This window comes from Oncorhynchus clarkii, unplaced genomic scaffold (assembly GCF_045791955.1).
Source record: "Oncorhynchus clarkii lewisi isolate Uvic-CL-2024 unplaced genomic scaffold, UVic_Ocla_1.0 unplaced_contig_1715_pilon_pilon, whole genome shotgun sequence".
Taxonomy (NCBI): Eukaryota; Metazoa; Chordata; class Actinopteri; order Salmoniformes; family Salmonidae; genus Oncorhynchus; species Oncorhynchus clarkii.
In genome coordinates this window covers 1-26994 of record NW_027259571.1, presented here as the reverse complement: position 1 = coordinate 26994, position 26994 = coordinate 1, and the positions used below count along the sequence as shown (strand labels likewise).

The 26994-nt window shown below is 42.0% G+C and overlaps 1 protein-coding gene and 5 gene segments (V, D, J or C); 4 read left to right on the top strand and 2 right to left on the bottom strand.

Moving 5' to 3' along the window:
* Positions 1–776: 776 nt before the first annotated feature.
* LOC139400319 (immunoglobulin kappa light chain-like) lies at positions 777–2330 on the bottom strand (the record flags this gene model as incomplete). The annotated part of the gene is given in 5 exon segments (XM_071145288.1): positions 777–1064; positions 1231–1293; positions 1512–1674; positions 1781–2091; positions 2254–2330. Coding segments are annotated over 5 exon segments (877 nt in total), but the record flags the coding sequence as incomplete, so codon positions are not given.
* Positions 2331–3444: 1114 nt separating this feature from the next.
* LOC139400320 (Ig kappa chain V-III region MOPC 63-like) lies at positions 3445–3932 on the top strand (the record flags this gene model as incomplete). The annotated part of the segment is given in 1 exon segment: positions 3445–3932. A coding segment is annotated over 1 exon segment (320 nt), but the record flags the coding sequence as incomplete, so codon positions are not given.
* A 5568-nt stretch (positions 3933–9500) lies between these two features.
* LOC139400318 (Ig lambda-1 chain C region-like) lies at positions 9501–10897 on the top strand. The segment is given in 3 exon segments: positions 9501–9524; positions 9619–9670; positions 10491–10897. Coding segments are annotated over 3 exon segments (396 nt in total).
* An 877-nt stretch (positions 10898–11774) lies between these two features.
* LOC139400317 (immunoglobulin kappa variable 1-6-like) lies at positions 11775–12329 on the bottom strand. The segment is given in 2 exon segments: positions 11775–12079; positions 12263–12329. Coding segments are annotated over 2 exon segments (372 nt in total).
* Positions 12330–12554: 225 nt separating this feature from the next.
* Positions 12555–13981, top strand: LOC139400315 (Ig lambda-2 chain C region-like). The segment is given in 3 exon segments: positions 12555–12581; positions 12855–12960; positions 13505–13981. Coding segments are annotated over 3 exon segments (453 nt in total).
* A 1052-nt stretch (positions 13982–15033) lies between these two features.
* Positions 15034–20564, top strand: LOC139400321 (Ig lambda-1 chain C region-like). The segment is given in 3 exon segments: positions 15034–15138; positions 19095–19146; positions 19968–20564. Coding segments are annotated over 3 exon segments (477 nt in total).
* Positions 20565–26994: the final 6430 nt, after the last annotated feature.

Genomic DNA, 26994 nt, shown 5'->3' with positions numbered 1-26994 from the left:
TCCTTGTCCTCTCCACTGCAGGAGCCTGTTCAAACCCTCCACTGATGTAAGGAATGGTCATGTACTGTAATGCTTCCTAGCATAGAGGCAATGTGCAACCTTTCATATCTGACCTATGACCTTGCTAGGTCAGACATATCACATGGAGGTGAATGGTGTCCTCTGTCTGATGTCTAGTTTACTCAGGATTAGGTCTGGGAGATGCCCCAGTCTGGTATAGGACAGGTACTGGTGGAGGCATTAGGAGGTTGTGTGTGTGTCTGAGCATGTGACTTTGGAACGGTTGACCTTTGCCACTGGCTGACCTGTCAGTGACCCTGGAGGTATTCTAGACTGGGATGAAGGACTTCCATCTGGCTCAGTGCTGATTCCTGATGAATTAATGTTGAATCGGTCTCAGTGCTGATTCCTGATGAATTAATGTTGAATCTGTCTCAGTGCTGATTCCTGATGAATTAATGTTGAATCTGTCTCAGTGCTGATTCCTGATGAATTCATGTTGAATCGGTCTCAGTGCTGATTCCTGATGAATTCATGATGAATCTTCAGCTGTACATCAATAGCTTTCTAATCCTTCCTCATGTAATTATAGTGGGCACCAGAGATGTAAACTTTGACCTTAGAAAATGTTCAACTATTCTCTTTGGCAAAAAAACTTAAAGCTGACAAGAATAAAGTGACAGGAGGTTTTGTGTCATTTTGTACAGGAGGTTTTTGTACGGCTCTAAATCCTTGTGTGAACACATTGTTACTATTGAGATAGTGATAATTCTGACAGTAGTGAACTGCTGCATCTTCAGCCTGGACTCCACTGATGGTCAGAGTGAAGTCCCTCTCAGACCCACTGCCACTGAATCTAGCAGGAATCCCATCTAGAAGTTTCTTTGCATATTTTATCAGGAGTTTGGGAGCTTCTCCAGGTCTCTGTTGATACCAGAACACACCCTCATCTCCATCACTGTCTGTGTACACTTTATGGTTGGTTGTACAGGTCAGAGTGACGGGGTCTCCTAGAGAAAATGTCACTACAGGAGGCTGAGTCACAGTCACCTGACCTCTGGATCCTGAAGAGGAAAAATATGAATTGATCAACGAGTATAAGTAACAGATCATTTATATTTCATCATTTTATACAGGGACTTCCGGTGCCCAACCATTTCCACACCACAAGACTAGTGAACTGACTTATGAAATGACCTGAGACTAATATCTGACATCTGACATCTGAACTTTTGATATCTCCCCTCTTCCAGTCTGGCTGATGTCGCCTGGCCATCCTCCTCTGGTCTAGCGCTGGTGGGGTGTTAAGGATGGGGGAACATCTGGGGAGTGTACTGCTCTATTCTGGGAGAGGGGCCATGTAAATCTAAGTTTCTGTTTCACAGGGCTCTCTCTGTCACACAGTCATGCACTTAAACACTCAATACTCTGCTCCACAGATGTGTTGGCCAGCTGTGTGTGTCTGGTTGACCAACCAAGCATTGAGGCACACCACCTTTTTTGCTACACACATGATTTTATGTTGTCATGATATAGATTATTCATCCTCAACAGGACTATTTTACCTGTATCTTTCTGATAAGAAGGAACATTTGTAGACATGGAAGGCTGGAAGGGTTAGGAAACTATATTAGTTTGTAACCATTATTTCTGTGAGATAGTAAAGTGCTTATACTTGGTGTCATATAACAAGACCTTTAGTTCTGTGTTCAGTGGACCAGTGATGTGTGTCATTTTGTACAGGAGGTTTTTGTACGGCTCTAAATCACTGTGTGAACACATTACCACTGTGGTAACTCTGACAGTAGTAAACTGCTGAATCTTCAGCCTGGACTCCACTGATGGTCAGAGTGAAGTCCCTCTCAGACCCACTGCCACTGAATCTAGCAGGAATCCCGTCTAGCAGTTGATTTGCGTATATTATCAGGAGTTTGGGAGCTTCTCCAGGTCTCTGTTGATACCAGGACACAGCTTCATCTCCATCACTCCATCTGTACACTTTAGGGTTGGTTGTACAGGTCAGAGTGACGGGGTCTCCTGGAGAAAATGTCACTACAGGAGGCTGAGTCACAGTCACCTGACCTCTGGATCCTGAAGAAGAAAAATATAAATTGATCAATGAGTATGAATAAGATATGACTTATATTTAATTATATTTTATGAAGGTACATTTATTAATTGAGATCCATTTCAATGATTATACAAGGTACTCAACATGTATTTTTCCATTGTGAGAGTTAGAAAACAACAGACCTTTGAGACAGCAGCAGACCAGTGTCCAGATGAAGATGGTGATCAGAGTCATGGTTGCCGTGGTTTCTGTTGTGTTGATGGACAGATCTCAGTCATGCAGTCTGAAACTCACAGGGCTATAAACACTCCCAGAGCACTGAAGCATGAGCTGCCAATGCAAAGCACCTCCTCTATGGAAACACCCTACCTCAGGACAGATGATGAAACTGTTAATGCAACACAATAACAATCTTAAACATGGAAGGAAATAGCTTACCTGAATCTGTGTGAAGGCCTGGAATTGACTACAGTATTTAGTTACATGTAACTTTATTCATTAAATACTGGTGTATTTCTATTCTACATGGCTGCTTCTTATACTTAGTGAGTTTGTCAGAGATATTACACATCTCCAACATTTATATTTTATAGTCAGGGGGGAATTCAGCAAAAAGTAATCATGTAAAATATCAAACTTAAACTAATTTGAAAAGTTATGACCTACACATGCTGTTTTTGACAGACAATCAGTGGTAGGGTTGAATGTGTGTTGTGTAGAGAGTTACTGGTGTGTGTAAAGTGCAGGAGGTTTTTGTACGGCTGTTCAATGTGTCTGTGTCACTGTGGTACACTTTCGGTGGAGGCACCAAACTCATCGTTGACTGTAAGTACAAGAGATTCATCCTTTTTATAATAAATTAAATTGAACATTTATATACTGGTAAAGTAAATAAAAAGTAATTATTCAGAAAAAGTTGTAGTTTTTAATGTTTAATTTATTTGATTTGTTGAATTTATTTGATTCCGAGTGTGTTTCCACATACCCTAATGATCATTCAAGGACAACAACCTAATATGCCAAAAAATAATAGTTTGATGTGTTCGATGTCTTTAAATACACAAAAACAGTTCAGCAGCATTGTTAAATGCATTTTATTTTGTAAGCAAGTCAGTTTCATTTCTGTACTGCACTTTAATGCATCACTGACTGTAGTGTGTGGTGTTGCTTCATCAATGATATTGGAGGGAAGTTAAAGAGTGTGTAAAATATATTTATATTTAACTTGCCTTTTTCACAGACTATTTTATACAATACGAATATCATATTTGTTTCCTCATATTAAAGTTGCTGAAAGTTCTTCAAGGTTCTTGTCCAGTTTAACCCTTATATGTCATCTCTCCATCTCTCCCTCCTCATCTTCTCTCTCCTAGTGGGTGTGGTACCTCCCTCCCTGACTGTCCTACTTCCCTCCAGTGAGGAGCAGGACCAGGGGAATGTGGCCCTAGTGTGCCTGGCCAACAGGGGCTTCCCGGGGGGCTGGAAGCTGGGTTGGAGGCTGGGGGCCGGGGGGGCCTTGCAGGGCAGCCAGAGTCTGGAGGTCCTGGAGAAGGATGGTCACTACAGCTGGAGCAGCAGCCTCACCCTCCCCACTGACCAGTGGAGGAAGGCTGGCTCAGTCACCTGTGAGGCCACCCTAAAGGACCAGACCCCCGTCACTCACACACCGGAGCCACACCACTGCTCCCAGTAGACACCCTGTACACAGAGAACACCTACCTATCTGTCATTCTATCATTCTAGATATCTATCTAGAGCTTCATCTCTGGTCATCAATCTGGGATTCTGCGTCTGTACGTGTGTTTTATTGCTTCTGCATTCAGATTGGAAATGTTAACTAAATAAAATACTTTGTATTAATGTCAAACAAGGTGTCCCTGATTTGTATTATGTAAAGAAATAGAAGTGAATATCTGTGAGCTTGTGGTTAAACAAAGACTAACTGAACATTAGAAGGTTGGAAGGGGGGGAGGGGGGAGGGGTAGTGAATAGACCCCCTTGGGACAGTGAATATCTGGGGACAGGAGCTGAACCACATCATCTGACCATTATAGACATGGGAGGAGGTTATGGGACATAGTTGTTAGTTTTGATCATGACTAAACTATTTTGTGAATTTGAGATTAATTTGTGAGTTGTAACCAGATTTTCAGAATGGGGGTAAAGTGGTGGTTATGAATATCAGGGGACAGAGGTGCTCTATTCTGGGAACCACATTATCTGACCATTGGTGGTAAAGTAGTGGTTATTTATGCTTGGTGATGTCATATAACTAGGACCTGAGTTGTGTGTTCAGTGAACCAGTGTTTCATATCATAGTCTGTTGTTCCTCAACACCTGCAGTAGGTCCCAGCTGCAGCAGTACAGTCTCTGTGCAGTCTGACTGGGGGAGGTTTTTGTACGACTCTAAATCACTGTGTGAAACGCTCTGGGGCGCCATAATCACCCATACCATAGTAATCTCCTGCATCTTCAGCTTGGAAATCGCTGATTGTAAGAGTGTACTCAGTACCTGATCTACTGCCACTGAATCTAGATGGTGTTCCAGACTGAAGGGTTTCTACATTATAGATGAGGAGTTTAGGAGCCTGTCCAGGTTTCAGCAGGTACCAGCTCATGTCATCATCAATACCGGTTGAACTTGCAACAGCTTTGATAGACACGCTGTCTCCCAGATGAACTGACTTAGATTCATCAGCTTGATTCAGGACACGTTGTGCAGATGACTCTGAAATTGAAACAGAAAAATGTAGCTTTGAGTCGTCTTAATAATCCAGATGAAAAGCATTGAAAACATTTTCCATGTACAAACATGTACAGGCCCATTAAAACCTATTAAAACCAGTAGACCACAGGGAGAGATGCTGAGAATTTCTAACCTTGGGTCAGGAACCCCAGTATGATTAGCAGTGGTATCAGTGATATCATCTTCATCATCTTCCTCATCATTTGTGGCTCTGAGAAGACTACAAACTGGACCCAATTCTGCAAACACTGCAGTCTTACTGTCAGGACAGATATAATTCATGAAGTGTGAAACTCTCAGGGCTATAAACACTCCCAGAGCACTGAAGAATGAGCTGCCAATGCAAAACACCTGCTTTATGGAAATACCCTACCTCAGGACAGATGATGAAACTGTTAATGCAATGACATAAACACAATAATCTTAAACATGGAAGGAAATAGCTTACCTAAATCTGTGGCAGGCCTGTAATTGACCATAGAATTTAGTTACATTTAAGTGTATCCATTCAATGCTAGTGTATTGCTATTCTATACCTGATATTCTAGACTTGTGCTAAAATGGCGTCATGCTGAAGTTCAGTTCAGACCATAAATAATGATTGAGGCCTCAGATGGATATAACCGTTTTGCATGGACATTGTCATTGAGGGATTCCACCATTTTGAAGTAGTCAACTAGGTGGGACTTCCTATGGGTTAAGGAATGATCACATAATTCCATACAGATCATCAGGAGGAATCAGCCAATGCATTATCCTCATGTGGAAACACTCCATTATGGCAGGTGGCAGTAAATGTCCAACCTTGTCTTAACAAGCAAGTTCTCTGTATGCAGATGACATACTGCTTTACGTTGCAAATGTTCAGGAATCCCTCCAGACAATAATGTCTGTTTTCACAGCATTCAGGTCACGGTCTGGTTACAAGATCAACTGGTCTAAAACAGATCTACTACCTCTTAACTCAGCTAAGGGAAGCAACTACCACCCTTTATCCCAGTGAAGAAACAAACCACCTACTTAGACATTACTTAACCCCCTCTATTCACACTACTTTCAGGAAGAACTACTTAGACATTACTTAACCCCCTCTATTCACACTACTTTCAGGAAGAACTACTTAGAAACCTTTCAGAATATCCAGAAATAGATAAATGGATGGTCTGCTATGGCCACTTCTTTACATGCTAGAATCTCAATGATTAAAATGAATGTCCTCCTTCGTATCAATTTTACCAGTTCCATGTTCCCACTGCCGCCTCCTATCGACTTTTGGTCTAAACTTGACTCTGTAATGAAGTTGTTCATTTGGGGGAGAAAGAGACCACAGATTGAATATGCAACATTACAGAGAACAAAAGCATCAGGTGGACTTATTGTTTGGATCCATTATAGCATATTCAGTAAATGTGTGGAAAGTTACAGGGCTCCTGAGTGGCACAGTGGTCTAAGGTGCTGCATCTCAGTGCTAGAGGCGTTACTACAGACACCCTGGTTTGACTCCAGGCTGTATCACATCCGGCCTGTGATTGGGAATCCCATAGGGGAGCGCACAATTGGCCCGGGTTTGTCCATTGTAGGCCGTCATTGTAAATAACAATTTGTTCTTTACTGACTTGCCAAATTAAATAAATAAATACAGAGAAACATATGAGATCTAATCTTAAATGGCATTTATACTCTCCAGTATTGTGTAATAAAGAATTATTAGCTTGTAAGAACCCATTTATATCAGATTCTTGACCTTGCTAGGTCAGACATATCAGCTAGAGGTGAATGTTATCCTCTGTCTGATATCCAGTCTAGTTTACTCAGGGTTAGGTCTGGGAGATGCCCCAGTGTGGTACAGGACAGGTACTGGTGGAGGCATTAGTAGGTTGTGTGTGTCTGAGCATCTGATTTTGGAACTGTTGACCTTTGCCACTGGCTGACCTGTCAGTGACCCTGGAGGTATTCTAAACTGAGATGAAGACTTCCATCTGGCTCAGTGCTGATTCATGATGAATTCATAATGAATCTGTCTCAGTGCTGATTCATGATGAATTCATGATGAAACTGTCTCAGTGCTGATTCATGATGAATTCATAATGAATCTGTCTCAGTGCTGATTCATGATGAATTCATGATGAAACTGTCTCAGTGCTGATTCATGATGAATTCCTGATGAAACTGGCTCAGTGCTGATTCATGATGAATTCATGATGAAACTGACTCAGTGCTGATTCATGATGAATTCATGATGAATCTGGCCTAGTGCTGATTCCTGATGAATTCCTGATGAAACTGGCTCAGTGCTGATTCATGATGAATTAATGTTGAATCTGGCTCAGTGCTGATTCCTGGTGATTTCAGGATGAAACTGGCTCAGTGCTGATTCCTGATGAATTCATGATGAATCTGTCTCAGTGCTGATTCCTGATGAATTCCTGATGAAACTGTCTCAGTGCTGATTCATGATGAATTAATGTTGAATCTGGCTCAGTGCTGATTCCTGGTGAATTCAGGATGAAACTGTCTCAGTGCTGATTCCTGATTAATTCATGATGAATCTGTCTCAGTGCTGATTCCTGATGAATTCATGATGAAACTGGCTCAGTGCTAATTCCTGATGAATCTGTCTCAGTGCTGATTCCTGATGAATTCATGATGAATCTGTCTCAGTGCTGATTCCTGTTAAATTCATGATGCATCTGTCTCAGTACTGATTCCTGATGAATTCATGATGAATCTGTCTCAGTGCTGATTCCTGATGAATCAATGTTGAATCTGTCTCAGTGCTGATTCCTGATGAATTCATGATGAATCTTCAGATGTACATCACTACTTATCTAATACTTCCTCATGCCATTCTAGTGGGCACTAGGGATGTAAAATGTGACCTTAGTAAATGGTGCTCTCATCATCTAGTCTCTAACTAAAAGCTGACTAGAACAAAGTGACAGGCAGTCTGGTGGCATATTGGGGTTGAAATGACTCTATTCCCTGGGGAACTGACCTCTGACTTTTTAAAATCTTTGACCTCTACCAGTCTGGCTGACGTCCGGTGTCCAACCTCTTCCTGTGTACACCACACAAGACTAGTGCAGTGACCTATAAAATGACCTGTGACTGACATCTAACCTCTGACTTTGATCTTTGACCTCCTCTGGTCTAGCGCTGGTGGGGTGTTAAGGATGGGGGAACATCTGGGGAGTGTACTGCTCTATTCTGGGAGAGGGGCCATGCAAATCTAAGTTTCTGTTCCACAGGGCTCTCTCTCAGTCAAACCCACGCATGCACTTACACACACACTCAATACTGCTCCACAGAAGTGTTGGCCAGCTGTGTGTGTCTGGTTGGTCAACCAAGCATTGAGGCACACCAACCTTCTTGCTTCACACATGATCTTATGTTGTCATGATAAGGATTATTCATCCTCAATGGGACTATTTCACCTGTATCATTCTAATAAGGAGGGATATTTGTAGACATGGGAGGATGAAGAGTTATGAAACTAGTTTGTAAAGACCCTTAGTTCTGTGTTCAGTGGACCAGTGATGTGTGTCATTTTGTACAGGAGGTTTTTGTACGTCTCTAAATCACTGTGTGAACAAGTTTTTACTATAGAGATAGTGGTGACTCTGACAGTAGTAAACTGCAGCATCTTCAGCCATGACTCCACTGATGGTCAGAGTGAAGTCCCTCTCAGACCCACTGCCACTGAATCTTGCAGGAATCCCATCTAGAAGTTTCTTTGCATATTTTATCAGGAGTTTGGGAGCTTCTCCAGGTCTCTGTTGATACCAGAACACACCCTCATCTCCATCACTGTATCTGGACACTTTAGGGTTGGTTGTACAGGTCAGAGTGACAGGGTCTCCTGGAGAAAATGTCACTACAGGAGGCTGAGTCACAGTCACCTGACCTCTGGATCCTGAAGAGGAAAAATATCAACGAGTATAAATAACAAATCATTTATACTTCATAATATTTTATACAGGGATGTTTATTCATTAAGATCCATTTCAATGATTATACAAGGTACTCAACATGTATTTTTCCATTGTAAGAGTTATAAACCAACAGACCTTTGAGACAGCAGCAGACCAGTGTCCAGATGAAGATGGTGATCAGAGTCATGGTTGTCGTGGTTTCTGTTGTGTTGAAGGACAGCTCTCAGTCCTGCAGTCTGAAACTCACAGGGCTATAAACACTCCCAGAGCACTGAAGCATGAGCTACCAATGCAAAGCACCTCCTCTATGGAAATACCCTACCTCAGGACAGAATAATAAACTGCAAATAATCATCATGCGAATTGCTTTATATTTCTGTTGTTGACAGTAAAATGGCACAATTGTCAATATTGATATTTGTCGCAAATGACAATGTTTCAGTCTGCCCATATGCATTCTGATAACATATGACATCATTGGAGTTAAAAACATTTGGGTGGAGACATTAAGGAGCTCAAATCAGAGACTTCATTAATCATAGTATGCTGTATAGGTACATAATGTGCTTAATTATTGTGGTTGTCCCACCTAGCTATCTTAAGATGAATGCACAGAGGTGCTCTGGATAAGAATGTCTGCTAAATGAATAAAATGTCATGTAATTGTAAATGATTAAACATGAGTATCGCTTGCTACAATATTTCCTATATTAAGAGTGTCAAATACTGTAGTTGTATGTGAAGATGTGTAATGCTTTATGAGTATAGTAAAGTTGTACAACGCTGTGTGGAGCTGTATGAGTGGTTCTGCTAGTGCAGGGTGTGCTCACTCTTGTGTGAAGGAGGTTGTTGTACGGCGTCTTAACTAGACTGTATCACTGTGGTTCACGTTCGGTGGAGGGACCAAACTGCTGCTGAGAAGTAAGTGTTTTTTCCTTTACTTCAAAACACTACAGAATATATACCAGACATGTTAAGACTCAAACTCTGTAAAGGAAACCCCAATACTAGTATTTATGTCAGAATTCAGGGTTTAGAAGGCAAAATGTTAGCTACCGTCTGTGGGAGACTTTCAGTTGTTCAGCCAAGCAACCTGTCTTTGAACAAGTTATTCAAAATGAACAGATTTTTTATTCAAAGAGCTAATCAGGTTTAGTTCCCTGCTATGACACGCGAATTACACAGAGAATGTTATTAGTATAACAGAAAAGTTCTGGTCCCTTTCATTGTCTGATATTATTGTGAAGTGGACTGACTTTAAATGGGCAATCTGTGATTGCTACATACATTTTCTTACATCCGTAGTTCTGTCATGAACTTGAGAGAGGTTCAATTTCTCCAGCCCCATCCCTCAGCTGTTTACCAAAAACAATGGCAGGGTGGCTGCTTTGTTGTTGTTTGAACAGCAGACTGACCTTTTAAACGCCTTATTGAAGTAAGGGACATGGAAGGTGCACCACAACATACAGCAGAGTATAAAGTTACTTAATATCTGCTTCCAGCAGTGTTATTGAGCGATAAGATCCTTAAAGAATGGGGTCTTTGTCCTAGTACAGCAAATATACATGAAAATACATGGATAAATAAAAACTCAGCAACAGTGATGTACTTTATTGTGCATTGATGTAATTGTTGTTGAGTTGTGAGGTGTTCTCTGTGAACCTTAATAAGTTGTGTATTTTATAGAACTCTATTTCTCTCTCCTCTGGAATGTAACATTAAAATGTTATCTTCTCTCCAGCTGGTCCTACTGTCAGTCCCACCGTGTCTCTGCTCCCCCCCTCCTCAGAGCAGCTCTCTGGGGGCTCTGCCTCACTGGCCTGTCTGCTGACTGACTACTCCCCTCAGGGGGCGCTGGTGAGCTGGGAGGTGGACGGGCTGGAGGTGAGCCAGGGGGTCGTGACCAGTCCAGAAGAAGAGAAGGAAGGCCTTTACAGACGCAGCAGCACCCTGACCCTGAGCAAGGCAGGCTGGGAGCAGGGAGAGCTCTACACCTGCAGGGTCTCCCACTTCCAACACACCCAGGCCTCCCCCCTTCGTAGGAGCCAGTGTCTGGTCTAGGACCTACTGGAGGAGGCCCACAACAGGAGCTCTGTCTGGGGAAGCAGGAGTAGATGAGGCTCTGGTCTGGTCTGGGGCCTGTTTGGAGCAGTAGTAGTGTGTTAGAGTGTTAGAGTAGTGTTCTGAGTAAACTCTAGTACTGTTGGGGAGACCACATCCTGGGTAGTAATGTGTATAGTATAGATTACAGGAGACTTCAATGTGTTCTGTACTGTTACTGTGACTTTGCTGTCTGTCTCAGTTCTAATAAAGTTGGATTTGGAAAATAACATGATGGATTAGTTGACTAATTTATTTACTGTGACAACAAATGGAAATGTATCTACAGCTAGATCTAATTCTTTGTCAGATTTATATTTCTCTTCCTAAGACCAAATGACTATTTGTTGAATGTGTTTTCTGCTTTTTCAATCTCTCTCACACTCTCTCTCTCTCTCTCTCTCTCTCTCTCTCTCTCTCTCTCTCTCTCTCTCTCTCTCTCTCTCTCTCTCTCTCTCTCTCTCTCTCTCTCTCGTCCGTCCGTCCGTCCGTCCGTCCGTCTGTCTGTCTGTCTGACCAACCCCCTGGGGACAGAACTTCTCTAAACTAGTAGAAGCTAAACCATTTGACCCTGACCATGCAAATCAAGCCTGCATTCAGTGAGATGAAACGTTTAAAACATTAAAGATAGAAATACAATGAGTAGAGCTAACACTACATGTTCTTTTTGACAAATAATGATGTCTGTTCTACACAATTCATTTTTATCTGACCACTCCAGAGGTGAAGTAAAGGTTGTGGTTGTGTAGAGGAGGTGGTTGGGTGAACTATGATCCTGTCGTGAGTAACCAGAGTAAAATTGTCTAACGCTGTGTGTTCAGTGGACCAGTGTTTCATGTAATAGTCTGTTGCTGCAGTAGGTCCCAGCTGTAGCAGTACAGTTTCTGGGCAGTCTGACTGAGGGAGGTTTTTGTACGACTCTAAATCACTGTGTGATCCCATCAGTGTACGAACCCATGCAGTAGTAATCTCCTACATCCTCAGCCTGGACTACACTGATGGTCAGAGTAAAATCTGGTTGAGATCCACTGCTACTGAAATGACCAGGAGTTTCGGACTGACGTCGACTTATTTTATAGAAGAGGAGTTGAGGGGACTGTCCAGGTTTCTGCAGGTACCAGCTCAGGTCATTACCCACCCCCTTACTGGCTGTGCAGCTCAGATATACAGTCTCTCCCAGACGAACAGACTTGACAGTAGGAGACTGAGTCACAACTCCAGCAGACGATTCTAGAAATGAGAGGTGGAGAACAAGTCAACAGAATCCATATAAAATAACTGTAATCATCTCTCACCATGTACAAGCAGTATCATAGAGGCTTCTCAAACTCCTGTTGCCAAAACTTCACTGGTTCTTAACTGATGCTCTCTGAAGACAGCAGTTCAGAAAGTTCAGAGAGCAGACTTTCTCACCCTGAGTCAGGAACCCCAGTGTGATCAGCAGTGGAATCAGTGATATCATCTTCATCATCTTCCTCATCATCTGTGGCTCTGAGAAGACAACAGACTGAACACAACAATGATAACACTGAAGTCCTAAAGTGTCAGGACAGATCTCAGTCCTGCAGTCTGAAGTTCACAGGGCTATAAACACTCCCAGAGCACTGAAGCATGAGCTGCCAATGCAAAGCACCTCCTCTATGGAAACACCCTACCTCAGGACAGATGATGAAACTGTTAATGCAACACAATAACAATATTAAACATGGAAGGAAATAGTTTACCTGAATCTGTGTGAAGGCCTGGAATTGACTACAGTATTTAGTTACATGTAACTTTATTCATTAAATACTGGTGTATTTCTATTCTACATGGCTGCTTCTTATACTTAGTGAGTTTGTCAGAGATATTACACATCTCCAACATTTATATTTTATAGTCAGGGGGGAATTCAGCAAAAAGTAATAATCTAAAATATCAAACTTAAACTAATTTGAAAAGTTATGACCTACACATGCTGTTTTTGACAGACAATCAGTGGTAGGGTTGAATGTGTGTTGTGTAGAGAGTTACTGGTGTGTGTAAAGTGCAGGAGGTTTTTGTACGGCTGTTCAATGAGTCTTTGTCACTGTGGTACACTTTCGGTGGAGGCACCAAACTCATCGTTGACTGTAAGTACAAGAGATTCATCCTTTTTATAATAAATTCAATTGAACATTTATATACTGGTAAAGTAAATAAAAAAGTAATTATTCAGAAAAAGTTGTCGTTTTTAATGTTTAATTTATTTGATTTGTTGAATTTATTTGATTCCGAGTGTGTTTCCACATACCCTAATGATCATTCAAGGACAAAAACCTAATATGCCAAAAAATAATAGTTTGATGTGTTCGATGTCTTTAAATACACAAAAACAGTTCAGCAGCATTGTTAAATGCATTTTATTTTGTAAGCAAGTCAGTTTCATTTCTGTACTGCACTTTAATGCATCACTGACTGTAGTGTGTGGTGTTGCTTCATCAATGATATTGGAGGGAAGTTAAAGAGTGTGTAATATATATTTTTATTTAACTTGCCTTTTTCACAGACTATTTTATACAATACAAATATCATATTTGTTTCTTCATATTAAAGTTGCTGAAAGTTCTTCAAGGTTCTTGTCCAGGTTAACCCTTACATGTCATCTCTCCTATCCCCCCTCATCTTCTCTCCTAGTGGGTGTGGTACCTCCCTCCCTGACTGTCCTACTTCCCTCCAGTGAGGAGCAGGACCAGGGGAATGTGGCCCTAGTGTGCCTGGCCAACAGGGGCTTCCCGGGGGGCTGGAAGCTGGGTTGGAGGCTGGGGGCCGGGGGGGCCTTGCAGGGCAGCCAGAGTCTGGAGGTCCTGGAGAAGAACGGTCACTACAGCTGGAGCAGCAGCCTCACCCTCCCCACTGACCAGTGGAGGAAGGCTGGCTCAGTCACCTGTGAGGCCTCCCTAAAGGACCAGACCCCCGTCACTCACACACTGGAGCCACACCACTGCTCCCAGTAGACACCCTGTACACAGAGAACATCTACCTATCTGGCATTCTATCATTCTAAATATCTATCTAGAGCTTCATCTCTGGTCATCAATCTGGGATTCTGCATCTTTAAATCTGTACCTGTGTTTTATTGCTTCTGCTTTCAGATTGGAAATGTTAACAAAATAAAATACTTTGTATTAATGTCAAACAAGGTGTCCCTGATTTGTATTATGTAAAGAAATAGAAGTGAATATCTGTGGACTTGTGGTTAAACAAAGACTAAACAAAGACTAACTGAACATTAGAAGGTTGGAAGGGGGGAGGGGGGATGGGTAGTGAACAGACCCCCTTGGGACAGTGAATATCTGGGGACAGGAGCTGAACCACATCATCTGACCATTATAGACATGGGAGGAGGTTATGGGACATAGTTGTTAGTTTTGATCATGACTAAACTATTTTGTGAATTTGAGATTAATTTGTGAGTTGTAACCAGATTTTCAGAATGGGGGTAAAGTGGTGGTTATGAATATCAGGGGACAGAGGTGCTCTATTCTGGGAACCACATTATCTGACCATTGGTGGTAAAGTAGTGGTTATTTATGCTTGGTGATGTCATATAACCAGGACCTGAGTTGTGTGTTCAGTGAACCAGTGTTTCATATCATAGTCTGTTGTTCCTCAACACCTGCAGTAGGTCCCAGCTCTGTGCAGTCTGACTGAGGAAGGTTTTTGTACGACTCTAAATCATTGTGTGAAACGCTCTGGGGCGCCATATACACCCATACCATAGTAATCTCCTGCATCTTCAGCTTGGAAATCACTGATTGTAAGAGTGTACTCGGTACCTGATCTACTGCCACTGAATCTAGATGGTGTTCCAGACTGAAGGGCTTTTACTTTATAGATGAGGAGTTTAGGAGCCTGTCCAGGTTTCTGCAGGTACCAGCTCATGTCATCACCAATACCGGTTGAACTTGCAACAGCTTTGATAGACACGCTGTCTCCCAGACGAACTGAATTAGATTCATCAGCTTGATTCAGGACACGTTGTGCAGATTACTCTGAAATTGAAACAGAAAAATGTATCTTTGAGTCGTCTTAGAAATCCAGATAAAAGGCATTGAAAACATTTTCCATGTACAAACATGTACAGGCCCATTAAAACCTGTTAAAACCAGTAGACCACAGTGAGAGATGCTGAGAGTTTCTAACCTTGGGTCAGGAACCCCAGTATGATCAGCAGTGGAATCAGTGATGTCATCTTCATCATCTTCATCATCATCTGTGGCTCTGAGAAGACTGAACAGACTGGACCCAATGCTGATAACACTGCAGTCGTACTGTCAGGACAGATATAATTCATGAAGTGTGAAACTCTCAGGGCTATAAACACTCCCAGAGTACTGAAGAATGAGCTGCCAATGCAAAGCACCTGCTCTATGGAAATACCCTACCTTAGGTCAGATGATGAAACTGTTAATGCAATGACATAAACACAATAATCTTAAACATGGAAGGAAATAGCTTACCTAAATCTGTGGCAGGCCTGTAATTGACCATAGATTTTAGTTACATTTAAGTGTATCCATTCAATGCTAGTGTATTGCTATTCTATACTTGATATTCTAGACTTGTGCTAAAATGGCGTCATGCTGAAGTTCAGTTCAGACCATAAATAATGATTGAGGCCTCAGATGGATATAACCGTTTTGCATGGACATTGCCATTGAGGGATTCCACCATTTTGAAGTAGTCAACTAGGTGGGACTTCCTATGGGTTAAGGAATGATCACATAATTCCATACAGATCATCAGGAGGAATCAGCCAATGCATTATCCTCATGTGGAAACACTCCATTATGGCAGGTGGCAGTAAATGTCCAACCTTGTCTTAACAAGCAAGTTCTCTGTATGCAGATGACATACTGCTTTACGTTGCAAATGTTCAGGAATCCCTCCAGACAATAATGTCTGTTTTCACAGCATTCAGGTCACGGTCTGGTTACAAGATCAACTGGTCTAAAACAGATCTACTACCTCTTAACTCAGCTAAGGGAAGCAACTACCACCCTTTATCCCAGTGAAGAAACAAACCACCTACTTAGACATTACTTAACCCCCTCTATTCACACTACTTTCAGGAAGAACTACTTAGAAACCTTTCAGAATATCCAGAAATAGATAAATGGATGGTCTGCTATGGCCACTTCTTTACATGCTAGAATCTCAATGATTAAAATGAATGTCCTCCTTCGTATCAATTTTACCAGTTCCATGTTCCCACTGCCGCCTCCTATCGACTATTGGTCTAAACTTGACTCTGTAATGAAGTTGTTCATTTGGGGGAGAAAGAGACCACAGATTGAATATGCAACATTACAGAGAACAAAAGCATCAGGTGGACTTATTGTTTGGATCCATTATAGCATATTCAGTAAATGTGTGGAAAGTTACAGGGCTCCTGAGTGGCACAGTGGTCTAAGGTGCTGCATCTCAGTGCTAGAGGCGTTACTACAGACACCCTGGTTTGACTCCAGGCTGTATCACATCCGGCCTGTGATTGGGAATCCCATAGGGGAGCGCACAATTGGCCCGGGTTTGTCCATTGTAGGCCGTCATTGTAAATAACAATTTGTTCTTTACTGACTTGCCTAATTAAATAAATAAATACAGAGAAACATATGAGATCTAATCTTAAATGGCATTTATACTCTCCAATATGATGTAATAAAGAATTCTTAGCGTGTAAGAACCCATTTATATCAGATTCTTGACCTTGCTAGGTCAGACATATCAGCTAGAGGTGAATGTTATCCTCTGTCTGATATCTAGTCTAGTTTACTCAGGGTTAGGTCTGGGAGATGCCCCAGTGTGGTACAGGACAGGTACTGGTGGAGGCATTAGGAGGTTGTGTGTGTCTGAGCATGTGATTTTGGAACTGTTGACCTTTGCCACTGGCTGACCTGTCAGTGACCCTGGAGGTATTCTAAACTGAGATGAAGACTTCCATCTGTCTCAGTGCTGATTCATGATGAATTCATGATGAAACTGTCTCAGTGCTGATTCATGATGAATTCCTGATGAAACTGGCTCAGTGCTGATTCATGATGAATTCCTGATGAAACTGGCTCAGTGCTGATTCATGATGAATTAATGTTGAATCTGGCTCAGTGCTGATTCCTGGTGAATTCAGGATGAAACTGGCTCAGTGCTGATTCCTGATGAATTCATGATGAAACTGGCTCTGTGCTGATTTTCTGATGAATCTGTCTCAGTGCTGATTCCTGATGAATTCATGATGAATCTGTCTCAGTGCTGATTCCTGATGAATTCATGATGAATCTGTCTCAGTACTGATTCCTGATGAATTCATGATGAATCTGTCTCAGTGCTGATTTCTGATGAATTAATGTTGAATCTGTCTCAGTGCTGATTCCTGATGAATTCATGATGAAACTGGCTCAGTGCTGATTCCTGATGAATCTGTCTCAGTGCTGATTCCTGATGAATTCATGATGAATCTGTCTCAGTGCTGATTCCTGATGAATTCATGATGAATCTGTCTCAGTACTGATTCCTGATGAATTCATGATGAATCTGTCTCAGTGCTGATTCCTGGTGAATTAATGTTGAATCTGTCTCAGTGCTGATTCCTGATGAATTCATGATGAATCTTCAGATGTACATCACTAGTTATCTAATACTTCCTCATGCCATTCTAGTGGGCACTAGGGATGTAAAATGTGACCTTAGTAAATGGTGCTCTCATCATCTAGTCTCTAACTAAAAGCTGACTAGAACAAAGTGACAGGCAGTCTGGTGGCATATTGGGGTTGGAATGACTCTCTTCCCTGGGGAACTGACCTCTGACTTTTTAAAATCTTTGACCTCTACCAGTCTGGCTGACGTCCGGTGTCCAACCTCTTCCTGTGTACACCACACAAGACTAGTGCAGTGACCTATAAAAGGACCTGTGACTGACATCTAACCTCTGACTTTGATCTTTGACCTCCTCTGGTCTAGTGCTGGTGGGGTGTTAAGGATGGGGAAACATCTGGGGAGTGTACTGCTCTATTCTGGGAGAGGGGCCATGCAAATCTAAGTTTCTGTTTCACAGGGCTCTCTCTCTGTCACACACAGTCATGCACTTACACACTCAATACTGCTCCACAGATGTGTTAGCCAGCTGTGTGTGTCTGGTTGACCAACCAATCACTGTGGCATACCAACTTTTTTTATAGTCTATGGGACTATTTCACCTGTATCTTCCTGAGGACATTTGTAGACATTGGAGGTTGGAAGAGTTATGATACTAGTTTGTAACCATTGTTTCTGTGAGTTAGTAAAGTGTTTATACTTGGTGATGTCATATAACAAGACCCTTAGTTCTGTGTTCAGTGGATCAGTGATGTGTGTCATTTTGTACAGGAGGTTTTTGTACGGCTCTAAATCACTGTGTGAACACACCTCCACTGTGGTAACTCTGACAGTAGTAAATGGCTGCATCTTCAGGAATCCCATCTAGCAGTTGATTTGCGTATATTATCAGGAGTTTGGGAGCTTCTCCAGGTCTCTGCTGATACCAGAACGCACCCTCATCTCCATCACTGTATCTGTGCACTTTAGGGTTGGTTGTACAGGTTAGAGTCACAGGGTCTCCTGGAGAAAATGTCACTACAGGAGGCTGAGTCACAGTCACCTGACCTCTGGATCCTGCAGAGGAAGAATATGAATTGATCAACAAGTAAAAATAACAGATCATTTATATTTCATCATTTTTCATTTTATAATCATGTGAATTGCTTTATAGTTCTGTTGTTGACAGTAAAATGGCACAATTGTCAATATTGATATTTGTCGCAAATGACAATGTTTCACTCTGCCCATATGCATTCTGATAACATATGACATCATTGGAGTTAAAAACATTTGGGTGAAGACATTAAGGAGCTCAAATCAGAGACTTCAGTAATCATAGTATGCTGTATAATGTGCTTAATTATTGTGGTTGTCCCACCTAGCTATCTTAAGATGAATGCACAGAGGTGCTCTGGATAAGAATGTCTGCTAAATGAATAAAATGTCATTTAATTGTAAATGATAAAACATGAGTATCGCTTGCTACAATATTTCCTATATTAAGAGTGTCAAATACTGTAGTTGTATGTAAAGATAATGCTTTATGAGTATAGTAAAGTTGTACAACGCTGTGTGGAGCTGTATGAGTGGTTCTGTTAGTGCAGGGTGTGCTCACTCTTGTGTGAAGGAGGTTGTTGTACGGCGTCTTAACTAGACTGTATCACTGTGGTACACGTTCGGTGGAGGGACCAAACTGCTGCTGAGAAGTAAGTGTTTTTTCCTTTACTTCAAAACACTACAGAATATATACCAGACATGTTAAGACTCAAACTCTGTAAAGGAAACCCCAATACTAGTATTTATGTCAGAATTCAGGGTTTAGAAGGCAAAATGTTAGCTACCGTCTGTGGGAGACTTTCAGTTGTTCAGCCAAGCAACCTGTCTTTGAACAAGTTATTCAAAATGAACAGATTTTTTATTCAAAGAGCTAATCAGGTTTAGTTCCCTGCTATGACACGTGAATTACACAGAGAATGTTATTAGTATAACAGAAAAGTTCTGGTCCCTTTCATTGTCTGATATTATTGTGAAGTGGACTGACTTTAAATGGGCAATCTGCGATTGCTACATACATTTTCTTACATCCGTAGTTCTGTCATGAACTTGAGAGAGGTTCAATTTCTCCAGCCCCATCCCTCAGCTGTTTACCAAAAACAATGGCGGGGTGGCTGCTTTGTTGTTGTTTGAACAGCAGACTGACCTTTTAAACGCCTTATTGAAGTAAGGGACATGGAAGGTGCACCACAACACACAGCAGAGTATAAAGTTACTTAATATCTGCTTCCAGCAGTGTTATTGAGCGATAAGATCCTTAATGAATGAGGTCTTTGTCCCTGGGACAGCAAATATACATGAAAATACATGGATAAATAAAAACTCAGCAACAGTGATGTACTTTATTGTGCATTGATGTAATTGTTGTTGAGTTGTGAGGTGTTCTCTGTGAACCTTAATAAGTTGTGTATTTTATAGAACTCTATTTCTCTCTCCTCTGGAAAGTAACATTAAAATGTTCTCTTCTCTCCAGCTGGTCCTACTGTCAGTCCCACAGTGTCTCTGCTCCCCCCCTCCTCTGAACAGCTCTCTGGAGGCTCTGCCTCACTGGCCTGCCTGCTGACTGGCTACTCCCCTCAGGGGGCGCTGGTGAGCTGGGAGGTGGACGGGCTGGAGGTGAGCCAGGGGGTCGGGACCAGTCCAGAAGAAGAGAAGGAAGGCCTTTACAGACGCAGCAGCATCCTGACCCTGAGCAAGGCAGGCTGGGAGCAGGGAGAGCTCTACACCTGCAGGGTCTCCCACTTCCAACACACCCAGGCCTCCCCCCTTCGTAGGAGCCAGTGTCTGGTCTAGGACCTACTGGAGGAGGCCCACAACAGGAGCTCTGTCTGGGGAAGCAGGAGTAGACAAGGCTCTGGTCTGGTCTGGGGCCTGGTTGGAGCAGTTGTAGTGTGTTAGAGTGTTAGAGTAGTGTACTGAGTAAACTCTATTACTGCTGGTGAGACCACATCCTGGGTAGTAATGTGTATTATATAGACTACCGGAGACTTCAATGTGTTCTGTACTCAGACTGTTACTGTGACTTTGCTGTCTGTCTCAGTTCTAATAAAGTTGGATTTGGAAAATAACATGATGGATTAGAATTGGAAATGTATCTACAGCTAGATCTAATTCTTTGTCAGGTTTATATTTCTCTTCCTAATGTGACTAAACTACAGTGTGACATCTGTCCTGTAATGACTATGTGTTGAATGTGTGTTCTGCTTTTTCAATCTCTCTGTCTCTCTCTCTCTCTCTCTCTCTCTCTCTCGTTCTGTCTGTCTGACCCCCTGGGGACAGAAATTCTCTATTCTGGGAGAAGCAAAACCATCCCACCCTGACCATGCAAATCAAGCCTGCATTCAGTGAGGTTAAACGTTTAGAAGATTAAAGAAATACATGTAATGAATAGAGGTAACACTTCCTGTTTCACTTGAAAGATATAATGATGTCTGTTCTACGCAATTCATTTATATCTGAACATTCCAGAGGTGAAGTTATGGTTGTGTAGAGGAGGTGGTTGGGTGAACTATGATCCTGTCATGAGTAACCAGAATAACAGTGCTGTGTGAGGCTCTTAAGTCTGTGTTCAGTGTTTCATGTCATAGTCTGTTGTTCATCAGCACCTGTTTAAGGTCCCAGCTGTAGCAGTACAGTTTCTTCCATAAAGGCCAGATTTGTGCAATATACGACTGATTGTTGTCCTATGGACAGAGTCTCCCACCTCAGCTGTAGATCTCCGCAGTTCATCCAGAGTGATCATGGGCCTCTTGGCTGCATCTCTGATCAGTCTTCTCCTTGTATGAGCTGAAAGTTTAGAGGGACGGCCAGGTCTTGGTAGATTTGCAGTGGTCTGATACTCCTTCTATTTCAATATTATCGCTTGCACAGTGGTCCTTGGGATGTTTAAAGCTTGGGAAATATTTTTGTATCCAAATCCGGGTTTAAACTTCTTCACAACAGTATCTCGGACCTGCCTGGTGTGTTCCTTGTTCTTCATGATGCTCTCTGCGCTTTTGACGGACCTCTGAGACTATCACAGTGCAGGTGCATTTATACGGAGACTTGATAACACACAGGTGGATTGTATTTATCATCATTAGTCATTTAGGTCAACATTGGATCATTCAGAGATCCTCACTGAACTTCTGGAGAGAGTTTGCTGCACTGAAAGTAAAGGGGCTGAATAATTTTGCACGCCCAATTTTTCAGTTTTTGATTTGTTAAAAGTTTGAAATATCCAATAAATGTCGTTCCACTTCATGATTGTGTCCCACTTGTTGTTGATTCTTCACAAAAAAATACAGTTTTATATCTTTATGTTTGAAGCCTGAAATGTGGCAAAAGGTCGCAAAGTTCAAGGGGGCCGAATACTTTCGCAAGGCACTGTAGCTTACCTGAATCTGTGTGAAGGCCTGGAATTGACGACAGTATTTAGTTACTTATGTGTTTTCTGTCAATACTAGTGTATTGCTATAATATAATGAATACAACTATAAACGCCGACATACAACAATGTCAACGATTTTACTGAGTTACAGTTTATATAAGGAAATCGGTCAATTGAAATGAATTCATTAGGCTTTAATCTATGGATTTCACATGACTGGGAAGGGGTGCCACCATGGGTGGGCCTTGTGCTAAAATGGCATCATTGTAACGTTTGTCTTCCTCTTCTGATGAGGAATCTGAAGGATCGGACCAATATGCAGCGTGGTAAGTGTCCATGTTCATATTTATTTTAAAATAACAAAAATAGACCAACACGAAACAGTTCTGTCTGGTGCAGACACAGAGACAGAAAACAACTACCCACAACCCATAGTGGGAAAACAGGCTGCCTAAGTATGGTTCTCAATCAGAGACAATAATCGACAGCTGCTTCTGATTGGGAACCATACCAGGCCAAACACAGAAATACAAAACATAGAAGGCCCACCCCAACTCACGTCCTGACCAAACTAAAACAGAGACATAAAAAAGGAACTAAGGTCCGGACGTGACAATCATGCCGAAGTTCAGTTCAGACCATAAAGAATGATTGAGGCCTCAGATGGATATAACTGTTTTTGCATGGACATTGCCATGGAGGGATTCCACCATTTTGAAGTAGTCAACTGGGTGGGACTTCGTATGGGTTAAGGAATGATCACATCATTCCATTCAGGTCATTAGGAGAGATCAGCCAATGAATTATGCTCATGAGGAAACATTCCATTACTGCAGGTTGCAGTAAATCGGCTTTAGACCTGTTCAAACAACCCAGTCAGGTGGCGGAATGCACAATTTCAGTTGGTTTACTGTGCTCTCACAGACGCCATAATGGGACAGATACAATAAAGATGTGTTCTATCAAAGTCTATGGTTCAGACAGAAAATAAAGAGTTATCAGTCAAACAAAGTCAAGGTCATTACAGACTGGGCCTGCAAACTCTTTTATCGCTTTTTGACATTCTTATCTAGATAGGTGTGCAATGACAGAACAGTATCGCTATGAGGCTTTGTTGAATGAAAATAACGTTGGAACAGATCACCTAGCTACGATGGAGGAGAAAACCGGAATACAGAGAAAATCCTTCACTTCAGACTCCAGTAATATTAGGAATGGTAATGTGCTGTAATGCCCTAAACATACAGGCTTAGAGGCAAGGTGCAACCTTTCATATCTGACCTATGACCTTGCTAGGTCAGACATATCACATGAAGGTGAATGTTATCCTCAGTCTAATGTCCAGTCTAGTTTACTCAGGGTTAGGTCTGGGAGATGCCCCAGTGTGGTACAGGACAGGTACTGGTGGAGGCATTAGGAGGTTGTGTGTGTCTGAGCATGTGACTTTGGAACTGTTGACCTTTGCCACCGGCTGACCTGTCAGTGACCCTGGAGGTATTTTAGACTGGGATGAAGGACTTCCATCTGGCTCAGTGCTGATTCCTGATGAATTCATGATGAATCTGTCTCAGTGCTGATTCCTGATGAATTCATGATGAAACTGTCTCAGTGCTGATTCATGATGAATTAATGTATAATCTGGCTCGGTACTGATTCCTGATGAATTCCTAATGAATCTGTCTCAGTGCTGATTCCTGATGAATTCATGTTGAATCGGTCTCAGTGCTGATTCCTGATGAATTAATGTATAATCTGGCTCGGTACTGATTCCTGATGAATTCATGATGAATCTGTCTCAGTGCTGATTCTTGATGAATTCATGTTGAATCTGTCTCAGTACTGATTCCTGATGAATTCCTAATGAATCTGTCTCAGTGCTGATTCTTGATGAATTCATGTTGAATCTGTCTCAGTGCTGATTCCTCATGAATTAATGTATAATCTGGCTCGGTACTGATTCCTGATGAATTCCTAATGAATCTGTCTCAGTGCTGATTCTTGATGAATTCATGTTGAATCTGTCTCAGTGCTGATTCCTGATGAATTCATGTTGAATCTGTCTCAGTGCTGATTCCTCATGAATTAATGTATAATCTGGCTCGGTACTGATTCCTGATGAATTCCTAATGAATCTGTCTCAGTGCTGATTCTTGATGAATTCATGTTGAATCTGTCTCAGTGCTGATTCCTGATGAATTCATGTTGAATCTGTCTCAGTGCTGATTCCTCATGAATTAATGTAAAATCTGGCTCGGTACTGATTCCTGATGAATTCCTAATGAATCTGTCTCAGTGCTGATTCCTGATGAATTCATGTTGAATCTGTCTCAGTGCTGATTCCTCATGAATTAATGTATAATCTGGCTCAGTACTGATTCCTGATGAATTCCTAATGAATCTGTCTCGGTACTGATTCCTGATGAATTCCTAATGAATCTGTCTCAGTGCTGATTCCTGATGAATTTCTGATTAATATTCAGCTGTACATCACAAGCTATCTAATTCTTCCTCATGTCAATCTAGTGGCACTAGGGATGTAAACTTTGACCGTAGAACTTTGTCAACTAGTCTCTTTGGCAAGAAAACAAAAAGCTGGCTACAATAAAGTGACAGGCAGTCTGGTGGCATGTTCAGTTTGGACTGACTCTCTTCCCTGGGGAACTGACCTCTGACCTTTTGATCTTTAACGAGATTGTATCTCGTTAAACAACTTCTTCCGTGGTGCCCCAAATTCTTAATGAGTTAATTGTTACCTGATTGATTTAAATCTAGTAACAATTAAACATAGTTAGTTGATAAAATAAATAACAGTCATCAGATTAATGATAGTCACGTCACGACAAGTGTCTAGGGTTTACTGAGAATGGTGCGACAAACAAAAATCCTCCAGTCAGAAGAAGTCCTGTGGGTGAAAACAGCTCATTGATGAGCGGTTAAAGGAGAATGTCAATAATTGTGCAAGATAACAGGCGGGCCACAAACAGGCAAAATCAAACAAACAGTAAAAAAACAAACAAGAAGGTGCTCCAGTGGGCACAGGATCACCAACATTGGACGATTGAGAAGTGGAAAAACATTACCTGGTCCGACGAATCCCGGTTCCTGCTGCGTAATGCTAATGGCAGAGTCAAGACTTGGAGTAAGCAGCATGAGTCCATGGTCCCATCCTGCCTGGTGTCAAAGGTACAGGCTGGTGGCGGAGGTGTCATATTTTCCTGACACACGTTAGGTCCTTTGATACCAATTGACAAACGTTTCCATGCCCCCAATGAATTCAGGCTGTTCTGGAAGCAAAGGACACGGTACTAGATGGGTGTACCTAATAAACTGTCCACTGAATGTATGATTTACTTGCTGTCTAGCAGCAGCTGCTTCTCTCCTATTTGTCTGTTTGTGTCTCTGTCCAGCTCGGACTGTCAAAAACATATTTAGACAAGTTTTTGGGGGGGTAAATCCATTGTACATAGGCTACGTTGACTGAAACGTGTGAATAATTGATTTGACGGACAGACAAACGTTTAAGGCTGTAGGGTACACTCCCTGGGCCTGGTTTGCAGAGTAAATGTAGTTGCTAGTCTGTCGGTTTTAGAGGTTAGAGCAGATCAGTATATGTAGAATCTCACACTCCTGTTCCATGTTTCACATTATACATGGTTACACTAGATATTTCTGTGTCTTATTTGCATATATTACCTTTTAATTTGAATGTTAGCATTTTAATTGAGTTTCCCGCGACACCTTTGTGTTTATTCATCCAACATCCCGCTTTAACACACACACACACACACACACACACACACACACACACACACACACACACACACACACACACACACACACACACACAAAGAAGATGAATCATGATATGAAGATGATTTGACATATGCATTACCAGTCAAACGTTTGGACACACCTACTCATTCAAGGCTTTATTTGTACTATTTTCTACATTGTAGAATAATAGTGAAGACATCAAAACTATGACATAACACATATGGAATCATGTAGTCACCAAAAAAGTGTTATTAAAAAGTGTTTATATTTGATGAAGTAGCCACCCTTTGCCTGGATGACAGCTTTGCACACTCTTGGCATTCTCTCAACCAGCTTCACCTGGAATACTTTTCCAACAGTCTTGAAGGAGTTCCCACACATGCTGAGCACTTGTTGGCTGCTTTTCCTTCACTCTGCAGTCCAACTCATCCCAAACCATCTCAATTGGGATGAGATCGGGTGATTGTGGAGGCCAGGTCATCTGATGCAGCACTCCATCACTCTCCTTCTTGTTCAAATAGCCCTTACACAGCCTGGAGGTGTGATGAAAAACAAATAATAATCCCACTAAGTGCAAACCAGATGGGATGGCGGATCGGTGCAGAATGCTGTGGTAGCCATGCTGGTTAAGTGTGCCTTTAAGTCTAAATAAATCACAGACAGTGTCACCAGCAAAGCACCCCACACCATAACACCTCCTCCATGCTTCACTATGGGAACTACACATGCGGGGATCATCCATTCACCTACTCTGTGTCTCACAAAGACATGGACTCAAAAGACAGATTTCCACCGGTCTAATGTCCATTGCTCGTGTTTCTTGGCCCAACCAAGTCTCTTCCTCTTATTGGTGTCCTTTATTAGTGGTTTCTTTGCAGCAATTTGACCACGAAGGCCTGATTCACACAGTCTCCTCTGAACAGTTGATGTTGAGACATGTCTGTTACTTGAACTCTGTGAAGCATTTATTTGGGCTGCAACTCTGGGTCTTCCTTTCTGTAACGGTCCTCATGAGACTGTGTGTGTTGGGGTGGCTAGCAGAGCATTGCATATCTAACTAATCCCTGTTTCTCCCTCCCTCCCTGGGGCTTTTCTCCTACTGACATGGAGCCCAACACTCTTTACAGGCAGTTCTGGCTTTAGTTGTAGCCTTGGTCCTGGAGAGCTAGCTACAAATCAAATAAAAACAGAGAAAAAGCAGACAGAGGAAGGTCAATGGTGTGGTAGTGAAGTGGTGGTTTCTATATGGAGGTGAAGTAATGGTTATGGTTGTGTAGAGGAGGTGGTTGTGTGACCTATGCTCCTGTCATGAGTAGCGTTGTCCTGGTGTGGGACTGTCAAACGCTGTGTGACTGGC